Source organism: Convolutriloba macropyga, chromosome 7, assembly GCF_964194025.1.
Source record: "Convolutriloba macropyga chromosome 7, txConMacr16.3, whole genome shotgun sequence".
In the NCBI taxonomy this organism is placed as follows: Eukaryota; Metazoa; Xenacoelomorpha; order Acoela; family Convolutidae; genus Convolutriloba; species Convolutriloba macropyga.
This window is the reverse complement of record NC_134474.1, coordinates 41715046-41737532: the sequence shown is the minus strand read 5'-3', so window position 1 is coordinate 41737532 and position 22487 is coordinate 41715046. Positions and strand designations below refer to the sequence as shown.

At 33.3% G+C, this 22487-nt stretch overlaps 1 protein-coding gene across 1 annotated transcript in view; it reads right to left on the bottom strand.

The window, feature by feature from the left end:
• Positions 1-687: 687 nt before the first annotated feature.
• Positions 688-22487, bottom strand: part of LOC142342875 (innexin-10-like) — a 46055-nt gene continuing 24255 nt past the window's right edge. Inside the window, exons 3-4 of the mRNA XM_075394512.1 lie at positions 3102-3620; positions 688-1759 (exon numbers count right to left, since the gene is read on the bottom strand). Of these exons, the coding sequence (XP_075250627.1) occupies positions 1095-1759; positions 3102-3620 (1184 nt within the window). The 3' untranslated portion in view covers positions 688-1094. The remainder of the gene's footprint in view (positions 1760-3101; positions 3621-22487) is intronic.

The window sequence follows — 22487 nt, the reverse complement described above, 5'->3', positions numbered from 1 at the left end:
TTCTTTGAAATCATAGGAAAGTCATGGAAAATATTCTTGAGATTTCGATGAAGCCATATATATGGTCTTTAATATAATGTCATGAATGAATTGAATCTGAATTTCGTCACGCGTGATTTTGGTGCATAATAGTATAAAATTTAGAAAATCAGAGACAAAATTTGGTTTGCTAAACTATTGTCATTCCTACGCAACAAATGTCCCTTTACAGTCTTGTGATATATAACATCTGGCCATGGTAAAATGTTCTGGAGGTGCAAATTTGCAGTTACAAAAAAATACGAGTATTGACTTCGAACCATCATATCTCACTTTTCTCAGATCTTTTCCAACATCACTTAGATTGGTTTCTAACCATCACATCAGATCTTTTCCGTTTGTGCCCCCCCCCCCCAGTACTTTAAGTTCCCCAGTTACAGAGCACGTGCCATTACATAGTAAATAATCATGTTAAAAAATAGCACGTGCGTCGGGGGTGCAAATAATATGCGGGGGGGGGGGGGGGGCACAAACGGAAAAGATCCCTCACATAATTCTGTGTCTGCTAACCATTACAGCAACTGTGCTCTTAAAATATAAAGACTAATTGTTTGTTCTTGTTCTTCAGAGCGTCATCTATGTAGCCACTATGTAGCTATTTGGTTTATCTCTCTAAAACTATTAACACACTAAATTTGCAAAGGAAAATTAGGTTTGGAAAAAATTAACTTCTCTGTGTAGAAATAAAATTACATAAGACAGACTTTGAGTAGCTATATAAAACTAAATGTCTTGAAATTTTTAACAAATATTGGCATAATTTAGGCATTAAGAAATTGTACGTGTCCAATACAGATCTCGAATGCAAAATTTTAAGTGTAGGTTATTTATTATTAATAATCAGTGCATTAGTTAACTAGTCAACACTATGTTAAGAAAGACTATCAGTTATCACTTCACAAGGTAATCTATATATCACATCTTGATAACAATCGTCTTTTTTCTGCCCACCGCCATCAGTTTTTCCGATCTTTTAAAAAGATAGGCAACCTTGTCTGTGGATCCTATATTTCCGATTGTTCATAATTTGTTAGGGTGAATTATCAATAATGTTGTTATTTTTTGGTTAAAGTTGAGCTTTTTGAGCCAAACTTAGGCGTTTTGGGTGCCTTTGGCGAAAGACTGGAGTTCTTTTTGGCACTGGTCGGTCCCTTCGACTTTGCAGATGGAACCTCTAATCTGTCCTTGCTGTCTTTTTCATCTGATGCCTTGCCTGCTTGTTTACTCTGCTGTTGCTGTTGTTGTTCTTGTTGTTTTAGTGATATGGATACCGGGGGAGGTACCAGTAAAGTTGGGGAGGATGTTTGGTCAGGATTTGGGGAATCCTTGAAAGGATTGCCAAGATTCCCCAGGGTTCCACCAGGACTTCCCGGTTTGCCAGATGTAGAGTCGGTCAAGTTGTTTCCGGATTTGTTGAGGTTGTTATTGTTGTTTTTGCCGCTATTTATGATGCTGCTGTTGTTCATGCCGCCTTTGCCTACAAGAAGGGTTCCAGAGTCGTGGCCATGGTAACAGTCCGAGTTGTTGTCAGAGTTAGGCGAGTGGATTCCGTTTTCGACCAGGTGGTTCTTAGAGCTCCCGTGATGCGATGGTGTGCCCAAGGTGGCGTATTTAGTGGTTGTCATTGTACTTGGACGTCTTCTACCAGATCCAGGGGCGAAGAAGAATGTAGAGTCAAATATTGAGTTCTGTCTTGTTCTGGCCTCTGTGTGTTTCGAATCTATAACGGGACATTTAATTAGTGCAAAAAAATTTTCAGACACACAAGAAAAGACACACGCAACTTTCGAAAACCTAAATCCATTTGCAGTTGTTTTTGTGCATTCGGGAACCATTTTTTAGTGTTTGATTTATTTGAGACTATCGACAAACAATGTTGTTGCGATTGTATTTTAAAAATAATAATAATTCTTTAGGTAGGCTATTAGTAATCTGAACAAACTATGCCACTAAGAAGAAAATGCAACCCACTTGACAGGTCACCTATACGTCTCAGGTGATCTTGCCATGCGATGACCAGTGGCTTGCTATTTGGCCCTTTCAGTTAATATCGTATATTATGAGTGAAAAAAAATACGTTCGAATTTCTAATTTTTAATGGGTAATGTAAAAACAGATCAACTAGTGTGAAAAAGGATCGCTAATGGAGTGAAACCACTGTGTTCATTACTTTGTTGCAGTTTTAGTGTGCCACCATTATCCCCACAGTTTTTTCTTGGTCATGCATACCTTTCTATCATACCTGCGGTTATCATGTCTCTATGATTCTGTTTATCTTCTTCGTTTCATGATGAGCAAGTTACTAAGCACAATTTAGTTCACTTCAAATTGCTTAAAAGCTTTTAGTTTTTTTCTAACACTGCTTTCATTTGAAGACTCTTTATTATGTTATCCCGACTTGGAAACATAAGAAATGATCGTTTTCGAACGGTATTTTTTAGGAGAAAACGCTCAAAGCCGCCGTTTTTTGACCGGCATAATTGTTTTGGCCAGAATTGCAACTGATTTGAAATATAATTTATTGTGAATACTTGATTTAAGTAACAACCGCGTAATTATAACTGCTGAATCTGTAATGATAAAGCTGAAAACTGGCCTTTATATGTATTAGAATATAAAGTTATGGATATTAAAATATATATTTATGGATTTAGAATATGCCTTTTAAAGGCAGAGTTATCATATTTGGGAGGTAGGCTCCAGTCCTAAATAATTTGATTGCAGTAAACTGGGGGCTACAACGGGCTAAGTAGTTCAAGTGAGGCACAACAATTTAAGCATTCTATGAGGAATAGATATTTCTGTATCTTTTCAACAATCGGCTCCCCTATTGCAAAAGGGGAGATATTGAAGCGAGTAATTTGTTGAGCAATCAGAACTTTTTTGAACCTTATGTATGCTTATGCGCAAATATTGAGTTATTTATTATAAGATTGAGTACAGTTTAAAAGGGAGGCAATTCTCTTCTAGGCACCAAAGAGGAGGAGGCGTTTGTTTGAAAAGATTCATTTTTTGTTGAATCAAAAGGTGAAAAAAGAAGTACTAAAAAGAAATAAACTAACGCGTTGGACTGTTTTCTTCCCCTCCACTCGAATGGTCGCCTCTGTGGTCTGTTGGCGAATCGCACGCCCGTGAATTCCTCCTATGCACTAACACAGGGTGCATATTCCACGGTCGTATCTCACCCGAAACGCTTACATGGGTGTTACCCGAATGGGACGCCAACATCTTTACCCGAAATGTGTCCCACAAATGAGCTACCAGTTCTGACACGAGAATACTGTTCGTGTTTTTGGATATCAACCGGATGACAAAAACACCGTCTGGCTTCAAGTAGTTCTCGATGAACTTTCGACACAGCTTTTTGTCTTCTTCAGTTGAGTATCTGTCGGCTAGTTTCAAGTGTTTTTTGATGTAGCTCGAGCGATCAAAGAAGAATATGATTCTGTAAATCCACTCGAAGAAATTGAAAACAGTCGCGATTCCGACAAAGACGAGCCAGAACCATACAAACAGGTATATCTTCTCGTTGAAGATATTTATTGTCATCACGCACTGCACTGTGAAGTTGTGCACTTGGCCTGGAAAAACACCAGGTAGACATTATACCTTAATCTTGTTCAACGTCTCAAACTTTTTTTGGTCTATAGTATTGTGGTCAATTTACCCCCAAATAATTACTCATTTGGATTAATATTCAATTCTAATTATTTCAGGGTTATCATTTCTCCATTAACATTGCAAGTGCAACTGCTCATCAATAACTAATATTTGCTAACCCTTTAAACTGGACATGGTTTTCCAGCCTAATACAAAAATATCAATTTTAAACGAAAGAAATTGTCGGTTTGTTCGGTTTGAGTTCGAGAAAAACCATAAATTGCAATAATTTGACTTTGAGATAATCTCAAAAAGCTTTCATATGTGGCTTCGGGCAAGTTAGTTCAAACCATCACTTTGTTTCGGACAACTTCAATGTGTTTTGGAAACCTTGTGATACCTAAAACGAATGTTTTTTAATTTGATCATGCGACAACGAACATAGCGAAATATTCGGGTCTTTCCCATTATAGCCCCCCCCCCTCCCATGAAATTATAGCCCCCCCCCCATTATGGTATAATTACCATGATTGGGGGAACTATAGGTTATCTGACCACTAAGCTAGGGGGGCTATAATGGGAAAGACCCAATTATTCTATAGAAATTGCTGCAATTAATCGGTGACAAACATAAACCCTTAATGTTCCGAACCCGCTCAACCTCATTTTTCGATTTATTCGTCCACCAACTGAGGAAGAACCAAAAAACTTCCTAATACAGATACTGTTTGCAAATTAATGGTAAGTGAAGAAAGAAATTGTTTTGAACGAAAACCACTAATTAACGGTTGAGTGACTCTGCTTGATTTTTATGAGAACTTCTGGCGTTTATCGAGAACCGCGAAGCAGTTCAAGATATTAAGTCAGAATTTCAAAGTAACTTCTGAAGAGTCACTTAGACATCCTTAAAACACAAAACGCACACGTTTTAAAATGACGAAAGTAATGGGAAGTCAACTTCTGGATAAGTAGCAACTTCTGGCGTTTTAACTGGCGTTTTCGGAATCTTAAAAAGTGCACATGTGTGTTTTAAATGATAAAACATAACCAACTAACGTCGGGCGAATTGCTCCCAGACGACCGGCGAGCGGTTTGCCTCGTCAGTAGCTAGCCACGGTATAGTGAGGCTAGCTTTAGCTTAATTGAAATGGCGTGAGGTGAGCGCAGCGAGGCGGGGGGGTGGGAGGTTTATCCGGGAGTGATGGGTATGGTGAAGCAGTGGGGTGTTGGGGCTACAGGGGGCATCAGTGGGGGTCTGTTTTTGGCAGAATGAACGATCTGCAGGGTGGGGATTGGGGGAGGGGGGAGGGGGGGGGGGGGCGGTGGCGAAAAGAGAGGAGGGCCTATGTGGGTGGGCGTGTGTCTGGTCAACATGTAAGGACCGCTTGGAGACTGGTGAGCTGAAAGGTGCTCAGAGCGCTAAATGCCATCTTGGCGCTACCTTTTTATCTCGTTTTGGAGGACGAAAAGTGAAATGGGTCAGACGAAAAATTAGTCACGCAAAGAATTGCATAAAAAGACCGACAATAAAATTGCTACGAAGTTTGATTGATAACATATAAAAAAATGCTGCATTGGAAAGTTGATGACACCTAACATTAACAGTATTACGAGACAAGAAAAGAAACAAACCAAAGGAACAAAAAAAACCTTATTATCACACTCAATATCTAAAATTTTGTTTTTGAAAAAGCACTGTTTAAAAAATTTAAAAAAGATCAGAAAAGCATGAACTAAACAAAAAAATGTACTTTTTGTCAAAGCAAAAGGGACCTGTTTTCATAAAAAATTGGTATCAGGATCTCAAAACACAGAAAAAAATGTTGCAAATTCAAACAAATAGCTTCCAATTACAATTATTAGATAGCTCTAACCCCATTACGTAGTCAATGGTACCAGTCATTAGTGATACAGTGAATTGGATGAAAAAGTTTTTAAGAATTGATGCGCCCTGTCAAAAACACTTATTAACAAAGCGAAAAAAGCATGACGTGAAACCAAATAAAAGCCTAAAAACATCAGATAAAGCATCAGATAGAGATATAAATAACGACAAAAACGGGTACTTTTCTAACAAAACATAGAAACGGTCCTTAATAAGACTAGGTCACAATTCGCCAAAAAAATTTTCAGAGAGCAAAGTTTAAATATGCTTTTTTAATTTTTGAAAATATTTACTCTCATTAAACCCTTATTCAGTAAAACCCTCAATTGAAATTATCAAATGGGTTCTTTTATACCTTTAGAAGAAGCCACTGAAACCGGCCACCATCTAAAAGTCTAATATCTATAAGAAAAAAACTACAGGCGGAGGCAACATTCAAAAACCATTCATATTTCATAACAAAACTGTTTCGAAGCCGTTCAAAATATACGCAATTTACTCAAAATATTTTACAATTCCACTTCTTTAAAAAAGAAAGTGATCTATCATTAAAGTGGTAATCTGACCAGGCAACAGGAAACAACTTTAGAAATAGACAAATGTCCAAAATCCACAAATTTTTAAATCAAATTTTCTCCGGAATTTTCTCTGGTCTGTAATTACATAGAAAAAAAAACAAAAAATGATTATATTTAGTTTTAAAAAAGACATCGCCCAAAACAGTCATAACAATTTCTGGTTGTCAAAAATAGCCTTGATACACCTGCGCCTTCAACAATAATACTTTGTTGTTTCAACCGTTACCGAAATAAGAAAAAATTGGCAACAAAATTTTCAATATATCAAAAATAAATGATGCACTTTTGATAATGATCTTTTTATGTCAGCAAAAAAGCCAGAGAAACTTTAATCTGGAACACCCATATAGTCAACGGAAGTATAACTAGCCCTGTTTTTAGTTTGCTCTAAACGCTACAAATCTGTGAGCAGCTTTGAAGTCTCTACTTTCTGCAAATTTGAAGAAACTGGGCAAATTTAGTTCAATTTTTGATTCAAAAAAGGCCGAATTTTTATGAACTTTCGCAAATAAAAAAATGAGTTACATTTGTCGGATTAAACAATTCAGCAACTTACCTCTGTGTTTATAGGCTATATCAATAAACCTATTGTTAGCAATCGAACGACTTTCATCAAAACTGACGAAATATTTGTCAAAAGTTCCGGATACGGTGAGCAAATACAAGGGGCATCCAAAATTCATATTTGATAATTAGCTGGAAAAATGCGAAAATCGATTTTAAAAAAAACTTAGTTAATTGCATATTCCACACTGTACGGGCTTTTTATAGATACCAATCAGCACTCCCTGCGTTGAATGTATCCATCAGCCAAAATTGGCTGAGAAAAAAGAAGCCCAGTTCAACATATAGCACCCCCCATTAAAGTTGATCAGACCCAGTATATCATCAATTGCATTCCGGTAGTCCATTTACGTAATTATGTGCTCGAAAAACAAAATAATCTGCCCTAAGATTACACACTGACATTATGAAAAATTTGTAATCAAAAACTGGAAAGGTTGAAATAAAATTTTATAGATAAATTAGAAGTACTGTTTCAAGGAAAATAAAAACTAAAAACCATTTAATTTTCTTTAAAAAGATTTTAAAAGTATTTGTTTTCAGATAATGTAAATTTTTAGCTTTTAAGAAGCGCTTCGTATAGATAAACACATTTAAACGTGACCGGCCAGTAAAATCAGGGCTAAAACTGACGAACAAAAGTTAAATAAAATATATAGAGAGGTAAAAAAATTTTCCTTTACTGTTTACATATTAGTGTTTACTTGTGTTTCAGTGACTGCTCTCAATTTTTTCGACCGTTTCTTCAACGGGCGTCATTTTATTTTACTACCCATCTTGTCACAGAACAGATGTTATCAATTAAACACAAAATCAACATGCGACAGGTTATCTTGCAATTTTTTTTCAACCAAGGCCAATCATGAAAAAACACTTTCAAGGAACGCGTATCTTATAAATTGCAGTCTGCTCTCTCATCTTGCTATTTGTATAAAACGGTAGGGTAAGCTAAAAATGGGAGTTTATGGCAAGCTAAAAATGGGGTGTTGAACTACGCTTTTTTGCAACTTCGGTACACAGTTAAGCTTAATTGATTATCTTTCTGCCAATGCCTAGTTTTTTTTCATGACCAGCAAAGATCTTGCAATCTTGGTACGTGCAATCTTAGATCTTGGAAAGATTTCCATATCATAATCTTCTCATCACCCGGGTCGAGGTTTAGCGGTTAACTTTTGTGAGAAATACGGTGAAATGTGGTGAAAAAAATTCATCGCGTATTTCTTACATCTTCATGCGGTGAAAGCGGTGAATCGCGGTGAATTGTTTTTTTTTTCACCGCATTCAGCAAAATTCTTACAAAGAAAGAACATTCCGTACTCTATTTCGAACCTCTCACCTCCTGCATGTCTCCAACTTCTATTTCAGTGCGCCATCTGTCACTTAGTCTATCATATTTCTTGTAAATTAAAATCAAATTCAATAAACGTTATGGAAAACAAGTGCGGTGAATTTTTGTAAATGCAGTGAATTATTTTTTTGACCGCATTCACCGCATTTCTTACATTAATTTGCCACTAAAGTTGATGCGGTGAAATTTTGCAAGAAATGCGGTGAATTTTGCGGTGAAATTTTGTAAGACATGCGGTGAAACGCGGTGAATTATTTTTTTTTCACCTTATTCACCGCAATCACCGCATTTTTTACAAAAATTCAACGCATTCACCGCATTCCTTGTAAAATTTCACCCAAAAACCTTGACCCAGGCAAGATGTATCCATGAAGAGAATAGGGTCTGACAACACAAAATTTGCATTTCTGATGGCAAATTGTACTAGATCACTTTAAACAGTTAATAATACTCGTTGAAAAAGTTCAACTTTTAATCGTGGCTCATTTTTTCCCTCAAAATTAGAGATATTGACTGATTCTTTTGAATTAAACACGTACGCTATTTGGTTTTGAATTAAGTCAATTTTGTGACGCAACCACTCATATACATTAAAGATTGGGCTTTAAAAAACCAATTTCTTGAACTTGATCCGCTAAATTAAGAATTCAGCGTCATTAGCTCATTCACAACTTGTTATGAATTTTTACAATTTTATTGGCGTTCATAAAAACCACTCTAAAAAGCCCATTATAAAAAAGTGCCCTGTAAGCTACCATGACTTGTGGGGCTAGAATTTATAGCCCATTACAGCGGACAAAGAACTAAGTAAGCCACCGGGTTTCAAAGATTTTTCGTCATCGTTTCCCAATTAGCTTAAATGATGGATGATTTGAATGATGGTCATTGATTTCCGAAACAGTCGAGCTTCACTTTCCTTTCATGAAATTGTCGTCAGTTATTGTATCATAAGTTGTCTGAACAACAGAAGAAACAAATTAGAATCTGTGATTCTAACGTCAAGTGAAGCATTTTAGTTGCAATTTGCTTTTCTCAAAGTTCTTAGCAAAATTTTTGTATAGCTATTTCGCAACATAACAACCACCACTTCCTAGCAAAATGCATTAGAATAGAGAATAGAATCTTTGATCTACAATAGCTGAAAAGCAGTGAACAGAAACTAGAATAAAAAGCTGTAAATTTTAAGATTTTTAAGCATACTCGCATTGTTCTGCTTTTTGTTTGAAGCTGCTTTGTGTAAAAACGTAAGCTTTTCCTTGATTTGAATTGGCATGTTTCTACTTCTCCTACATCTACATTGTTTATTAAGGAAACAAAAAGTGGGAAAAGGATTAACTATTTTCCGTGACAGGAATTTTTAACTTAAAAACAATCAATTTAACGCTGTCCAAATTGAATAGACACAAAGCTCAGAGCTGTACTTCATTGTTTACCTTTAATTGAGGCGTTCAAAAGGTGTTTGTTTTTCTTTGTTTGTTCATACGTGGGGGATTATTAGAGATTGGCCAGGCGTTCAAAGGTCGGAGCACTATAAACTATATCCTATACATTTGAATAAGAAACAATGGTGTTAATCTTTAGGTACGCAGTTACGCTCAGGATCTTTTCAGTTCGGTTGCTCAACCTTCTTGTCCTATTTGCCCTCTCCTTTTACTAATTTCACGAGCTCCTCTTAAACACAAAATACTTCAGAAACTGTAGATTAAAGCAAATATTATGAACAGTGCAAATGTTTGATTGTTTGCTCTTTTGAGGGGGGAGGGGCAGTTTTGACCTCATTCGAGTGTAAAATATTTCAAAATATCTCAAAACTCGAAACTTTTTTATAATTTCAAACAAGACACTGTTGACTTATTTGATTAAAAACCCAACTTTCAATTGACGTTTTCAATTCTATTCAGAACTTCTCAATTATGTTCCTGAAAAGGGAAGACATTTCATAAAATCAAATGCAATTTCTCTATTAGAAAAAAGTTGGTTCCTTTCAGAAACAACTGGCCCCAATTTTTATGTTCTCAAATGGGGACCATAAGTGAGCGCAGAGGTTAAAACAAGGAGGCTCGGTAATGTACGTTTGCACATAAAATTCCGACCCCGCTCATCTACATTTTTCACATAATTTTCTACCAAATGAAGAAGACATCAAAAAAATCACATATCGTTCAACAAACTACTAAATAAAAAACAATCTACTTTAGTGGGCCGATGAGATAATTCAATAATATGACTACTGGAAAAAACGGCTATAAAAACAAACAATTACAAACATTAATTACGACCAAACATCGTTGTCAATTGTTTTAAAACCATTGATAACCAAATCAGAACGGCAATAGATAAAACTTATACTAAAGGAGAAGAACCTTGTTTTCATTAGAAAAAAATGGGACCTTTCCTTAATGTGACTTGGAAAAAATTCGCCAAGAAATGAGCAAAAGAGCAAAGTTTAATAAAATGCTGCTTTTGCGTAAGAATTGAAAAGGGTTTGAAAAAGATTTTGAAAAAAAAAATTATTATCAAACTCATTCGAAACATTATGCATCTACTGAAATCATTGAGAGATTCATTTTTTCCTCCATAGAGAGTGAGTTAAATGTAAAATTTTCACACAAACGATGTTCCAGCCGATTTAACTTTGAGATGATCACTCAGGACACTAAAAATTCTGATTGCGTTTTTTTTAAATGGCCAGGCGACCGCCCAATATAGTGATACCTCGAAAAGGAAACATAAACGTACCAAAATAAGCGAATATGGAAAAGTCAATAATTTTTTTATGAAAGCTCGTTGTGCCAACTACAAAGACCATATGAGTTAAACTGAAGCGTTATCAAGATCAAAATCTATACAACAAAACAGTGATGTGACTTCTCTATAGAGATACTAAAGTTACTTCAAGTTAACAGAATTAAGATTGGCAAAGCTCAGAAACCATATTCTTTTTAAAACAATTGTTTTTAAAAAATTCATGGCCAATATAAGCTTTCGACCAAAAGAGCAGACATTTTATTTTTTGGTTTCTTTTAAAGCTAATTGCGCGTGTTATTAGTGAGACTAAATTATAAGACTATAAAATAACGTTAACTACAATCAGAACCTAAAAAAACTTCAGAAAAACAACTTTTCAAAACTACAGTGTTAAATCCATTAAATTTATAAAATATTTACCGCTAGAAAATTAATTCATAATTTTCGTCTCCTTGAAAATCGTACTTTTTGTAAAATGCATATCTCAAAATGACAACAAAAACAAACAAAAAAATGAAAAAGATCTCTGTCTCACAAAATTCATCTGAAACAAAATGTCAAATCTCTAAAGACGTCAGTCGAAACATTTCACCAACAGAAAAACTATTGTTGGTTCAACAAACAATTAACAAGACCTCTCAATAATAAAGCTTTAAAACCTGTAAGATCAAAAATAGACAAAAATCAGTACAAAAAGAGATATATCGAAGAATACTTTCACATTTTTTGAAAAAAGATTAGTTTGAAAGTCAAAAAATCCATTATCAATATGCTGATATCATTTAATAGGTTCATTTCAACAAATACAGGGTAAAAGTAATAAAGACAAACCAAATTCTGCCAGAGAATAGTGTCGCAGCCTTGAGAGCACAAACTATGAAAACAAAAAAAGATTTAATCACAAATTTAGCAACGTTTTTTTTTCATTTGGATTGTTAACAATGTAACAATTTCCAAAAAACAAAAAAAAAATCAGAAAAGGTCGATAACGCTCAAAAATCTCAACTTTTGTGTGAAAACTGGCAGTACCAAAACCATGAAGCCGACTTTTTTTAATAAAACCGGCACCAAAGAACAATTTTCAAGTCATATAAAAGAAAGTTTGACTTTTATTTACTAGGAAAAAGCTAAACATTGACAGAAATACGATTAGAAATTGACACGTTCAAAAGACCGAAAAAATCAAATCTATTCAAATCTTCTCAATTATGTTCCTAAAAAAGGAAGACAATTCGTGAATTTTTGAAGACATTTCGTAAAATCAAATGCAATTTCTCTATTAGAAAAAAGTTGTTTCCTTTCAGAAACAACTGGCCCCAATTTTTATGTTCTCAATTCGGGACCATAAGTGAGCGCAGAAGTTAAAACAAGGAGGCTCGGTAATTTACGTTTGCACATAAAATTCCGACCCCGCTCATCTACATTTCTAACATAAAGGTCTACCAAATGAAGAAAACTTTAAAAGAATCACATATCGTTCAACAAACAACTAAACAAAAAAAAACAATTTACTTTAGTGGGACGATGAGATAATTCAATAATATGACTACTGGAAAAAACGGCGATAAAATCAAATAATTACAAATATTAGTTACGACCAAAATTCGTTGTCAATTGTTTTAAAATCCTTAATAAACAAATCAGAACGGCAATAGATAAAACTTATACCTAAGAAGAAAAACCTTGTTTTCATTAGAAAAAAATGGGACCTTTTCGTAATGTGACTTGGTAAAAATTCGCCAAGAAATGAGCAAAAGAGCATAGTTAAAAAAGTGGCTTTTTTAAAATGACTTGAGAAGAATCTGAAACAGATTTTGGGAAGAGTTAATGTCACACTCATTTGAAACATTATTCATCTATTGAAATCATTGAGAGATTCTTTTTTTCCTCCATAGAGAGTGAGTTAGTTGTAAAATTTGCACTAAAACGGTTTTCCAGCCGATTAACTTTTCAGCTGTTCACTAAAGTCAAAAACAATTCTGATTGCGGTTTTTTAAATGACCAGAGGACCGCCAATTATAGTGATACTATGAAAAGAAAACAAAAACGTATAAAAAGTGGGCGAATACGCAAAAATCACTAAATTTTTACTGAAATTTCGTTGTGCCAACGAGAAAGGCCCTATGAGGTATAACAAACCTTTATTAAGATCAAAATTATGGTCGATGTGACAACTCTTCAGAGATACTACGCCACAAGAAAACAGAAAAAAAGATTAGCAAAGCTTAGAAACCATTTTCTTTTTTAAAACGATTATTTTAAAAAAAATCATGTCCAATAGAAGCTTTCAACCAAAAAGTCAGACGGTTTATTTTGCAACTTCTTCAAAAACTAATTGCGCGTGTTATTAGTGAGTCTAAATCATAAGACTATGAAATAACGTTACTTACAAGCAGAACCCTAAAAAAACTTCACAAACAACTCTACAAAACCACAGTGTTGAAGCCACTAAATTTTTAAATTATTTATCGCGGGAAAATTAATTCTTAATTAGCGTCTCCTTTGAACATCGTAAACACTTTTGTAAAACACATATCTCAAAATGACAAAATAGCAACTAAAATAACCAAGAAAAATGAAAAGCATGTAAAACTCACAAAATTCCTCTGAAATAAAGTGTCAAATCCCTTAAGACATCAGTCAAAACATTTAACCATAAGAAAAACTAATGTTTGGTTCAGCGAAAAAATAACGAGACCTCTCAATAATAACGCTGAGGTACAAACAAAATGATTGAAATTGTAAAATACCAAAAAGTAGACGAAAATCAGGACAAAAATTGAAAAAAATGGCGAATAGTTTTACATTTTTTGAAAAAAGACTGATTTGAAAGTTAATAAAACCGCTATCGATATGCTGATATCAATTAATAGATTCATTTATATACCAATAATTGGCCAGTGAGACCTTTTATTGCACATATAATGCACAAGACAACAAAAAAACAAAAAAAGACAACAAAAACAGGCCAAATATAAAAAAACTAAACCAAATTTTGCAAGAGTACGGTGTCGCAGCCCTGGAGAGCATAAGCTATCTAAACAAAAATATATTCAATCACAAAATTTTCAACGGTTTTTCTTCAAATGGATTGTTAAGTAATGTGACAATTAACAAGGAAACAAAAAGAAAATCAAAAATGGGTTATTATGCTAAAAAATTTGATCAAAAATGCTCAACTTTTGTGTGAAAACTGGTAGTACCAAAACCAAGAAGCCGACTTTTTTAATAAAACCTACATCAATAAATAATTTTTAAGTCGTATAAAAGAAAGTTTGACTTTTATTTACTAGGAAAAAGCTAAACATTGAAAGAATTACGATTAACAATTGACAAGTCCCAAAGACCGAAAATATCAAATCTATTCAAAACTTCTCAATTATGTTCCTAAAAAGGGAAGATATTTCGTAAATTTTTGAAGGCATTTCGTAAAATCAAATGCAATTGCTCTTGTAGAAAAACAAATGTTTCTTTTCAGACACAACTGGCCCCTATTTTTTGTTCTCAATTCAGACCATAAGTGAGCGCAGAAGTTAAAACAAGAAGGTTCGCTAAGTTGGGTTTGCACATAAAATTCCGACCCCGCTCATCTACATTTCTAACATAAAGGTCTACCAAATGAAGAAAACATTAAAAGAATCACATATCGTTCAACAAACTGCTAAATAAAAAAACAATCTACATTAGTGGGCCGATGAGATAATTCAATAATATGACTAGCGGAAAAAAACTGCGACAAAATCAAATAATGTTAGCCAAGTTATAATAGCCAAGTAGCCGACTCTTTTTTAAAAGCCGCATCAACGAAATTTTTTAAAATTTTATATGAAAGAAAGTTTGACTTTTATTTACTAGGAATAAGCTAAAAGTTGACAGAATTACGATAAAACATTGACAAGACCAAATAACCGAAATTTTCTTGAAGCAAATTTTTTCAATGTCATAAGAGACATCATATAACAACCGAAAGCATTGCAGAGGTTCACCTGCTCCTCGTAGAGAAGCCATGTGGATTGTTGATTGGTTCGAATTAGTAATCAGACTGCGAATATGTGCGAATTAGACAAATGGTTAAGCAAGATATTTCAAAAATCAAAAAAACAATGAAGTATTTTGTATAGTTTTCGAGTTGAAATTGCAAAACAGAACGGCAAAGTTATAATTCCAGAATACTTCCAGAATACCAGCGTCAGTGGTTTTTAGGTCTCCATTTTCGCTAAGCTTAAACAAAGTGGACCCAAAAAGCATAGCAAAATTAATGTATTTTTCGATGTAATCAAAACTGAGTCTTGAAAAAAGTAATTGAGTTTTGAAAATGTAATCAAAATTTTTGCCAAAAAAATCTCCCATAAATTAATTTAGCAACGCTTTTCTATTTCTAACTGTAACAACAACACCATACCGCTTAAAACTATAATTATATATTTAACTAATTTTAAAATTATATTAACAGAATTCAGCAAAATTTTAGCAAAAATTAGGGAAAATGTGAATAAAATTTGTCGAATATCAAAAAATTAAACCGCAATAACTCTTTATGAAAAACCAAAATTCCAAAAATTTAATTCCATATTCTAGGATGTACGTGCTTTTTAATGATACCAATCACAAATCTCTACCATGAATATATCGATCGGCCAAAATTGACTGAAAAAAAAAACATTTGAGTAAACAGTTCTTCCCTCCCACAAAAGAGGGGGTCGAAACAAAAATGGCCTCCGCAAATTCAAACAAATATTATGGAAGCTGTATAATCAGGATGAAGGTCAAGACAGGAGTATCTCATGTTTGCTCATATAACAAAAGACTGATCTAGTGAAAACTCCTGAAAATATGCAGAATAAAACTCCAATTTCCTTGGAAAAATTTTCTTGCTAACTTACTACTTCCTCACTTTGAATTCCAATAACCAAAACTAATGAGAACAAGTACAAGGAATTGAGTATAAAGCAACTAGGATGTCTTGTTAATGAGATTAATTTACGAGTCGAAAATACAATATCGAAGGACAAAATTTCGTTTCAAAATCTGTTGTTAATTTTTAAACAAACATTAATAATCATCCGTTGTCAAGTTCAGATAATTCAATTACGATTCATCAGAAAACAAGGACCAGATGGAATTGAGAACCAGATTTGACGAAGAAAACAAGAACTCAAAAACTTTTCAATATTTTAGATCAAAATGTCGTAATTTGAAGTTTATTATTAGTCACTGATTAAAATAGATCAATAGTTTCAGAAAAATCTCATTATTAACATGTGAGTTTTATGAACAAGATTGAAAGGAGAGACAGTAAAAATAACCACAATGGACAGATATCAAAAATTACCTAAATTTTGTGAACAAAAACTGTGTCCAGTTATAAAAACTTTTGGCTACAAATTCCAACCAATCAAAATTTTTTTACAATCCTGTTGTTTTCAATGAATTCTTTCGCTTCTCACACTGTAACAAATCTACAGAAAAAAAATCACCTTAAATCAAAACAAAAAAAGCAATATTTTTAATAAAACAAATAGTTTCAATGTAATCAAAGCCAATAACTTTAAAGAAATTTAAAAGCTTAATAGTTTGACTCTAGATTAAAAACAATTTCGCTTGATTTTCAACCAGTTTTCTCTTTATTAAGACTGATTAACAAAACAGTTTGAAGATAAAAAGAGAAAGTTTTCCAAATTTTTAAGAAAAAACGTATTCAGACAAAAAATGCATTTGTTAGACTCAGTAAATCAAAATTTGTAATTTAAACTGTTACAGATTTTTAAAGAGGGACAGATTTGTATACAACATAGGTTCACACCATTGAGTGAATTTTTTTCATTTCACCGAGTTTACAAGTAGAATAGACGGAGTGACTGTCTTGAAGTAAATTACTATGCCATTTCACATTAAGTAAAAAGACTATTTAATCATTAAACAAATAATTTTACCAAAAAATCCAACAATTAACATCTATCCTGTTTTCAAAATAAAGTTTCAAAAGTAAAATACCTATTTAACAATTTCATTATTATATAGCCTGCCTTATTTAAGAAATGAGTTTTCAAATCATATAAAACTAGAATTGCTAAAAAATGAGAAAAAATTCATTTCTCAAAAATTTGTGCTTTTAAAATTTTGAAAGTTATATACAACATCATAAAATTAATAAAAACTATGACTGCTAAAAATATACCGAGGCAACTGGAACTTTTTTAAATGAGACGAGTTTACCAGCCAAGAAAAAACTATTTTGGGGCAGATTTATCCCTAAAATCTTTAAAAAATTATAAAGATCCTCGCTGCTAATTGGCCAAGTAAACATACTTCAATTTTGCTTCCTCATAAAAAATAGGTTGGTCAGCAATCAGGACATCTAGAAAGCCATTTTGTAAACAGTCAAAGTTAGGAATAACAGAACAATTGATTGAAAAACCAAAAATAAACGAAACTCTCCCGACTTGTAGAGAATTAAGTGGCGTCAATTTTATATCTACGGATAGTTATCAATGAGAGGGACACTTAGATTCCACTATGCTTCCTTTTTGACGTTTAAAAATTTTAGCATATGAAATTGAATGGCAGGCAACACAAAAAAAACATCATTATTAAAATTTTTAAAAAATTTACGTATCCGGACATTGAAAACATTCTTTATGAAATGAAACCATTGAAAAAATCCCTCTAACTACCTATTGAAAAAAGCGAGACCTTCTTTTACTCAAACAGTGGAAAAAAACAGAAAAGAACATCTGCAATCAAAAATTACTTATTTTTTTACCTAAAACAAATAACCTGCCGACTGAAAAACAAATAAAAAAATAGTAAAAATATTATAACCAAAGTCAACAAAATCGTTGTTGTCAAATTTGTCCACAAACCAATTCTGAACAATCGCATCAAACTTAGTTTAAGTCGTTGAGTTTTGTTTACTTTAACATCAGGGTAATCGAAAAATACCGATACATGGTTTCTCGTATTTTTTCCTATTCATGAGCATAAAATTGTTCACATGCAGGAAGAAATCCAATACTATTTGTTTTATGCTCAAACGTTTTCAAAACGGAAAATGGAATTATTTTTCTTAGGAAAAGAATATTTTTGAAATCCAATACATCATTATATGACATTTGACTGTCATGCAAACAATCGAACAAAATTTGATGGCTCATTTTTGAAGGTAAAAAATCAATATAGGAACTGACCAGTTATACCTTGCATGATTTTGCAGCAATGAAAATTTGTTTCCTAAAACGGGAGATTTGTTATTCATCCGTGTATACTCATTAAAAAAAAGCTGCGCATGAAAAAAATTACATAAAACTGTTGCGTTCATTGAGGAGCGGAAATCGAAGCATTTTATTTAACGCCACATTTTTCGTCGCCATTTTTCAACGTTCATAGTTATTTCCGCTTCATCTTTTGACGTTCTGCGTACCCTTACATGAGTTTTCAATTACCATCGTCACTTAAATAATTGCCGACCTTGAAAAAACAAAATACATGCCGCCCTTATTCGAGCCCGGCAGCTTTACTCAAAACATCTGAACATAATAAGGAAAAAAGCAAAAGGAGAACTCGAACGGCCACAAAAAAAATTACAAAAGTCTCTGAAAAATCTAGATCCAAATCCAAAACTGTTTTAATCTAAAGACATTGAACAAACTAGTGTGAAAAGTGAAATGTTCACAAGAATTTGAATCTCAGTAATTCCTCGAATAAACAAAAACTTGAAACTCTAGAAGGGCTTTCAAGTGATACTTCTCACAACAATATGTCGATCAGCCAAAAATGATTGAATAAAGAGGGCAGAACAAAAGTCCCCCCCCCCACACACACACACACACACACACACAAAATGGTCGTAAAAAAAGCGTCGAAAAAACGAGAAACCGAATTCCGGAATTCTAGTTTCTGAAATATTAAGGGTAAACTGAAGTTTTGGTTGTTTTTTAAACAAAGTTATGATAAGCTATCTGCGAAAACCTCTTCAGAAGTTCGTGTTCTAGAAAGTACCTGAAAAAGTTGTTGTCATGTATAAATAGTACTACTGTTTTGTCCCATCTATCTCGAGTTTATACAAAAAAAAATTTTTTTGTAAGAAAGAGAGGTCAAATCTATGTTTTTCCCCATTCTTCATGAAAAATTTAAAATACATAGGATTAGCTTTTGTATACAAATGTTAAAATCATCCTGATTTGTGCAAATGATCTTCGTATCCGAGTAAAATTTGGCAACCAAAACCTCAATGAGGAAGATCGCCTCTTTATCGCCTCTTTTACAAAACAAATCACGAGAATATTAATGGATATAAATTTTTATAAGTGGATAAGAGAAGATTTTTTGAAAATGGACTGCTGTCCAAGAACAGTATTATTGAAATTGGATTCAGGAACCATTATCGTTTGAACATAGTGCGTTAAAAAAGTAATCATTTTCATTCAAAAACTGCTGACTGCCGTAATGTTTATCAGACACAGAAAATGTCAGCAATTAAAAAAACCTTATAAAATGGACAACTGCAAATCGTGTACAATTTTTAGCAGACAAAGCCAAAAACCTGTTTTGAGTTTCCTGAACGAAACTCAAATTTCACAAATTTTTTTTTTCAAAGACTAGAAAAGCCAGAAATCTGCTTACACAAATTCTTAAACCAATTTTTTAATTAAACAAAAATAATTTCTAAAGTTTTATTTTGAGTAAATACCTGTTACTTCAATATTAGTTCATAACACAAATTTTAGAGTATTTAATTACACTCTTATCGGTATGGCCAGGCAACGTATTTTACTAATTTTACAGAATACGATTGAATAACGCAAAAACACTAATAGAACATTTATTGCTTGGATGCTTCGAGAAAAAAACATTGCAGGTTCTCAGGCCGGCCGGGGACATCAATAAACTATATTTTACTTATTACAGTGCTTATTTATCTCAAAAATACATTTATAGTCTCAGGAAAAATAATGAAACTTTAGAGTCACGGCATAAAAATATAATTAACTCGTGCGTTTTTAGATAGCAGCAGCTTGTTCAAAAACAAATCTTTAACAATTTCACGTAAATACGTGTGGTACGGAAGTTTTATAGGCAACTTGTTCAAAAATTGAGTTTTTTTCACAGGAACGGTTCCTATTAACTACCTAAAATATAAATTTCTAGTTGTTTGAAGTTTTATAAGAACAGGATCACCAGCCTATTGGATGACTTCGAAAATTTTTAGTTCTAATTACTTAACAAAAGTTTTAAAAAAACTCTCTTAAGAGTTTTCTAAGTGCTTTTGCTAGATCATTCTGTAGAAAAGAGATTGCGACGACTGTTTTCACTTCCGAAAGAAATTACTCCTGAAGGTGTGCATCTAATAGTTCTGTTTGAGGATTTGCTAAATCGCCCTCAGAACTATTGTGATCCAGAAAATCAATCCTAGCAAAATGTGGGACCGAAGGATTTGGTGGATTCAACCGGTTGCGGACTTGTAGAGACTCGCCACTTGATTCTGAAAAGAGAAGAATTTATTTTCATGATTTTAAATCCCATTTTTTTATTTTTCCCAAAATTAAGATATCAATAACGATCAATTTTTTTTTTGCTGTTGATTCCTTGTTTTCTGTTTGTTGTGCAGACGGAAATCTTAGCCAGGCAAAAAGGTTTATCGTTACTCACACCGATATTTCTTATGGGAAAATATATCTATGCGGTATATGAGGAAATTCTCTCAAACTCAAGAAGTTTTTTGTGCGTCCTTGTATGAGTAAACACTAATCTAGCCCGAACCCAGATATTTTTCTGCATTTCAGCATTTATTGCTTCTGAATCGTAGGATCCTAAAGTAGTGTCTAATCTTTGTATGTCTTTTTCTCAGATGCAGATCAAAGTGTAATTACTCGTTAGCCTTATTGGCTCGTTTTCCTTAATTGCTCTATCAATGAATAGAGCCAAGAAGTTCAGAAATTGACCAAGCATGTATTTCTGGAGACTGTTTCACTGAAGAAAGTTCTTGAGCTTGTTTTCAATTGTGTCAAGGACGAAACTCTCTGTTGTCTTTTCGATATTTAATGATCTTTTCGCCACAGTAATGATCTATATAAAATATCTATTAAATATCAGCAAATGGGTTAGCCTCTTTCAAATTGATGAGTTTTAATTTGTTATAAAATTCCGTTTTTTGTGAATTTGCTTTATGGTTTCTATGAAAATATCCGAGAAGTCCGAATAGTAATCCGAATTGTTTTCTTAACGACAGTTTAAAAGATTTTTAGAAAACGAGAAAACAGATAAAGAATGGTATGGAACTTAGGCTCATAAAGTATTAGCTTTATCACTTTGAAAAAAAATAAAAAGCGCATTTATAGAGAGTAGAAGTTAATGGCATATTCTTTCCGTTCGAAATGGTCGCAAACTTTTTGGATGTCTTACAAAAAAAATCAGTTAATATCAAATAAAACATTTGTCCATTTTAGCTGCATTTCAATCACCTGAGTCATTGGTCATATGTTCATAATGCCAGATACTGGACATATTCTCGCATAAACTATGTGAATAATCACTTTTGAGAATTGGAATAGAAAATCAAGCCGCAGTTATAAAATCTCTTGATATTAGAAATTTTAAAACAAGTAAGTTACTAAAAATCCCGAAATCCAATACAAGCTATTATTAAAAAGAGTGCACTCTTTTGTCGTAGGCTACATTGTAAGCAAGTTTACATCTATATAGCAGATCTTAAATTTGTCGCAAAGTAGTCAAGGTTAACTGACGGGTTGACGACAGAGGTAAGAAAAAACACTATTCAGGCTAGCTGTCTTATCGAAACACGACTTCATAAGCAAAGGGACAAAGTTTTCCTTAAAATGAAAAGAATACACAGGTAATGAAAGTTGGTTAGAGCATATGTCCTTTAATGTGATCTTTCATTCAATACGATACTCGAAAATCGAGGAACATATATTTATTGCATTTAAGGCGATGTACAGTCGCTGTAACTGTATTGCACCTCTTTACTTTAACAAGTCATTTTAAAAATATGTTATCCAATTATGGTTTTGAGTCATCTCAATCGTTTGCTTCTTGTCATTCGGCCAACTTTATCAACTTGATATTCCCGGAACACAAATTTACCATGCGCATTCGCAAACTTTATAAACCGCGTCATTAGAGAAAAAGGGACACATGGAAATGTTTGCATGAGCGTGTACACTGTTCCTAGTCTGTGCTATAATTGGCAAAATAATGTTGCAATTGTGGAAAAATTGCAAAATGCGTATATTGTATCCATTGGGAATAATAACTTTAGCAGAGGTGAAGCTTAATGGAGCGTTCAACAATTAATGCGGCAGTTGAAGCAACTTTCCTCGTTAAAGTGTTCTATATTGATTTCTAGAGCTATTCGAACAAGATCAAACCTCCTGTCTTCATTGCAGTTTTGCCTTAATTACCTGATTTTCGTTTCTGCAAATTTGTGCAAAGTCCTTTAAAAGGGAAGGAGGAAACAAGAGAATAGAGATTTTTGTTTCTTAAAAAAGTGAAAGAAAATATTATTGCTTTTATCTTTGTATTTGAAGTTACAAACTTGTTCACAGCCAGCTTTTTATCTCAAAGAATAAAGTGTTTGACGTATGGCAAGAGTCAAATAGAATTTATAAGATGCAAAAATAATTTAGCCGATTTTTTGTCACTATACACATGATTGACTGTACAGAACAAACTATGCAGAAGTCAAGCATTTTGTTGCTAAGATTTA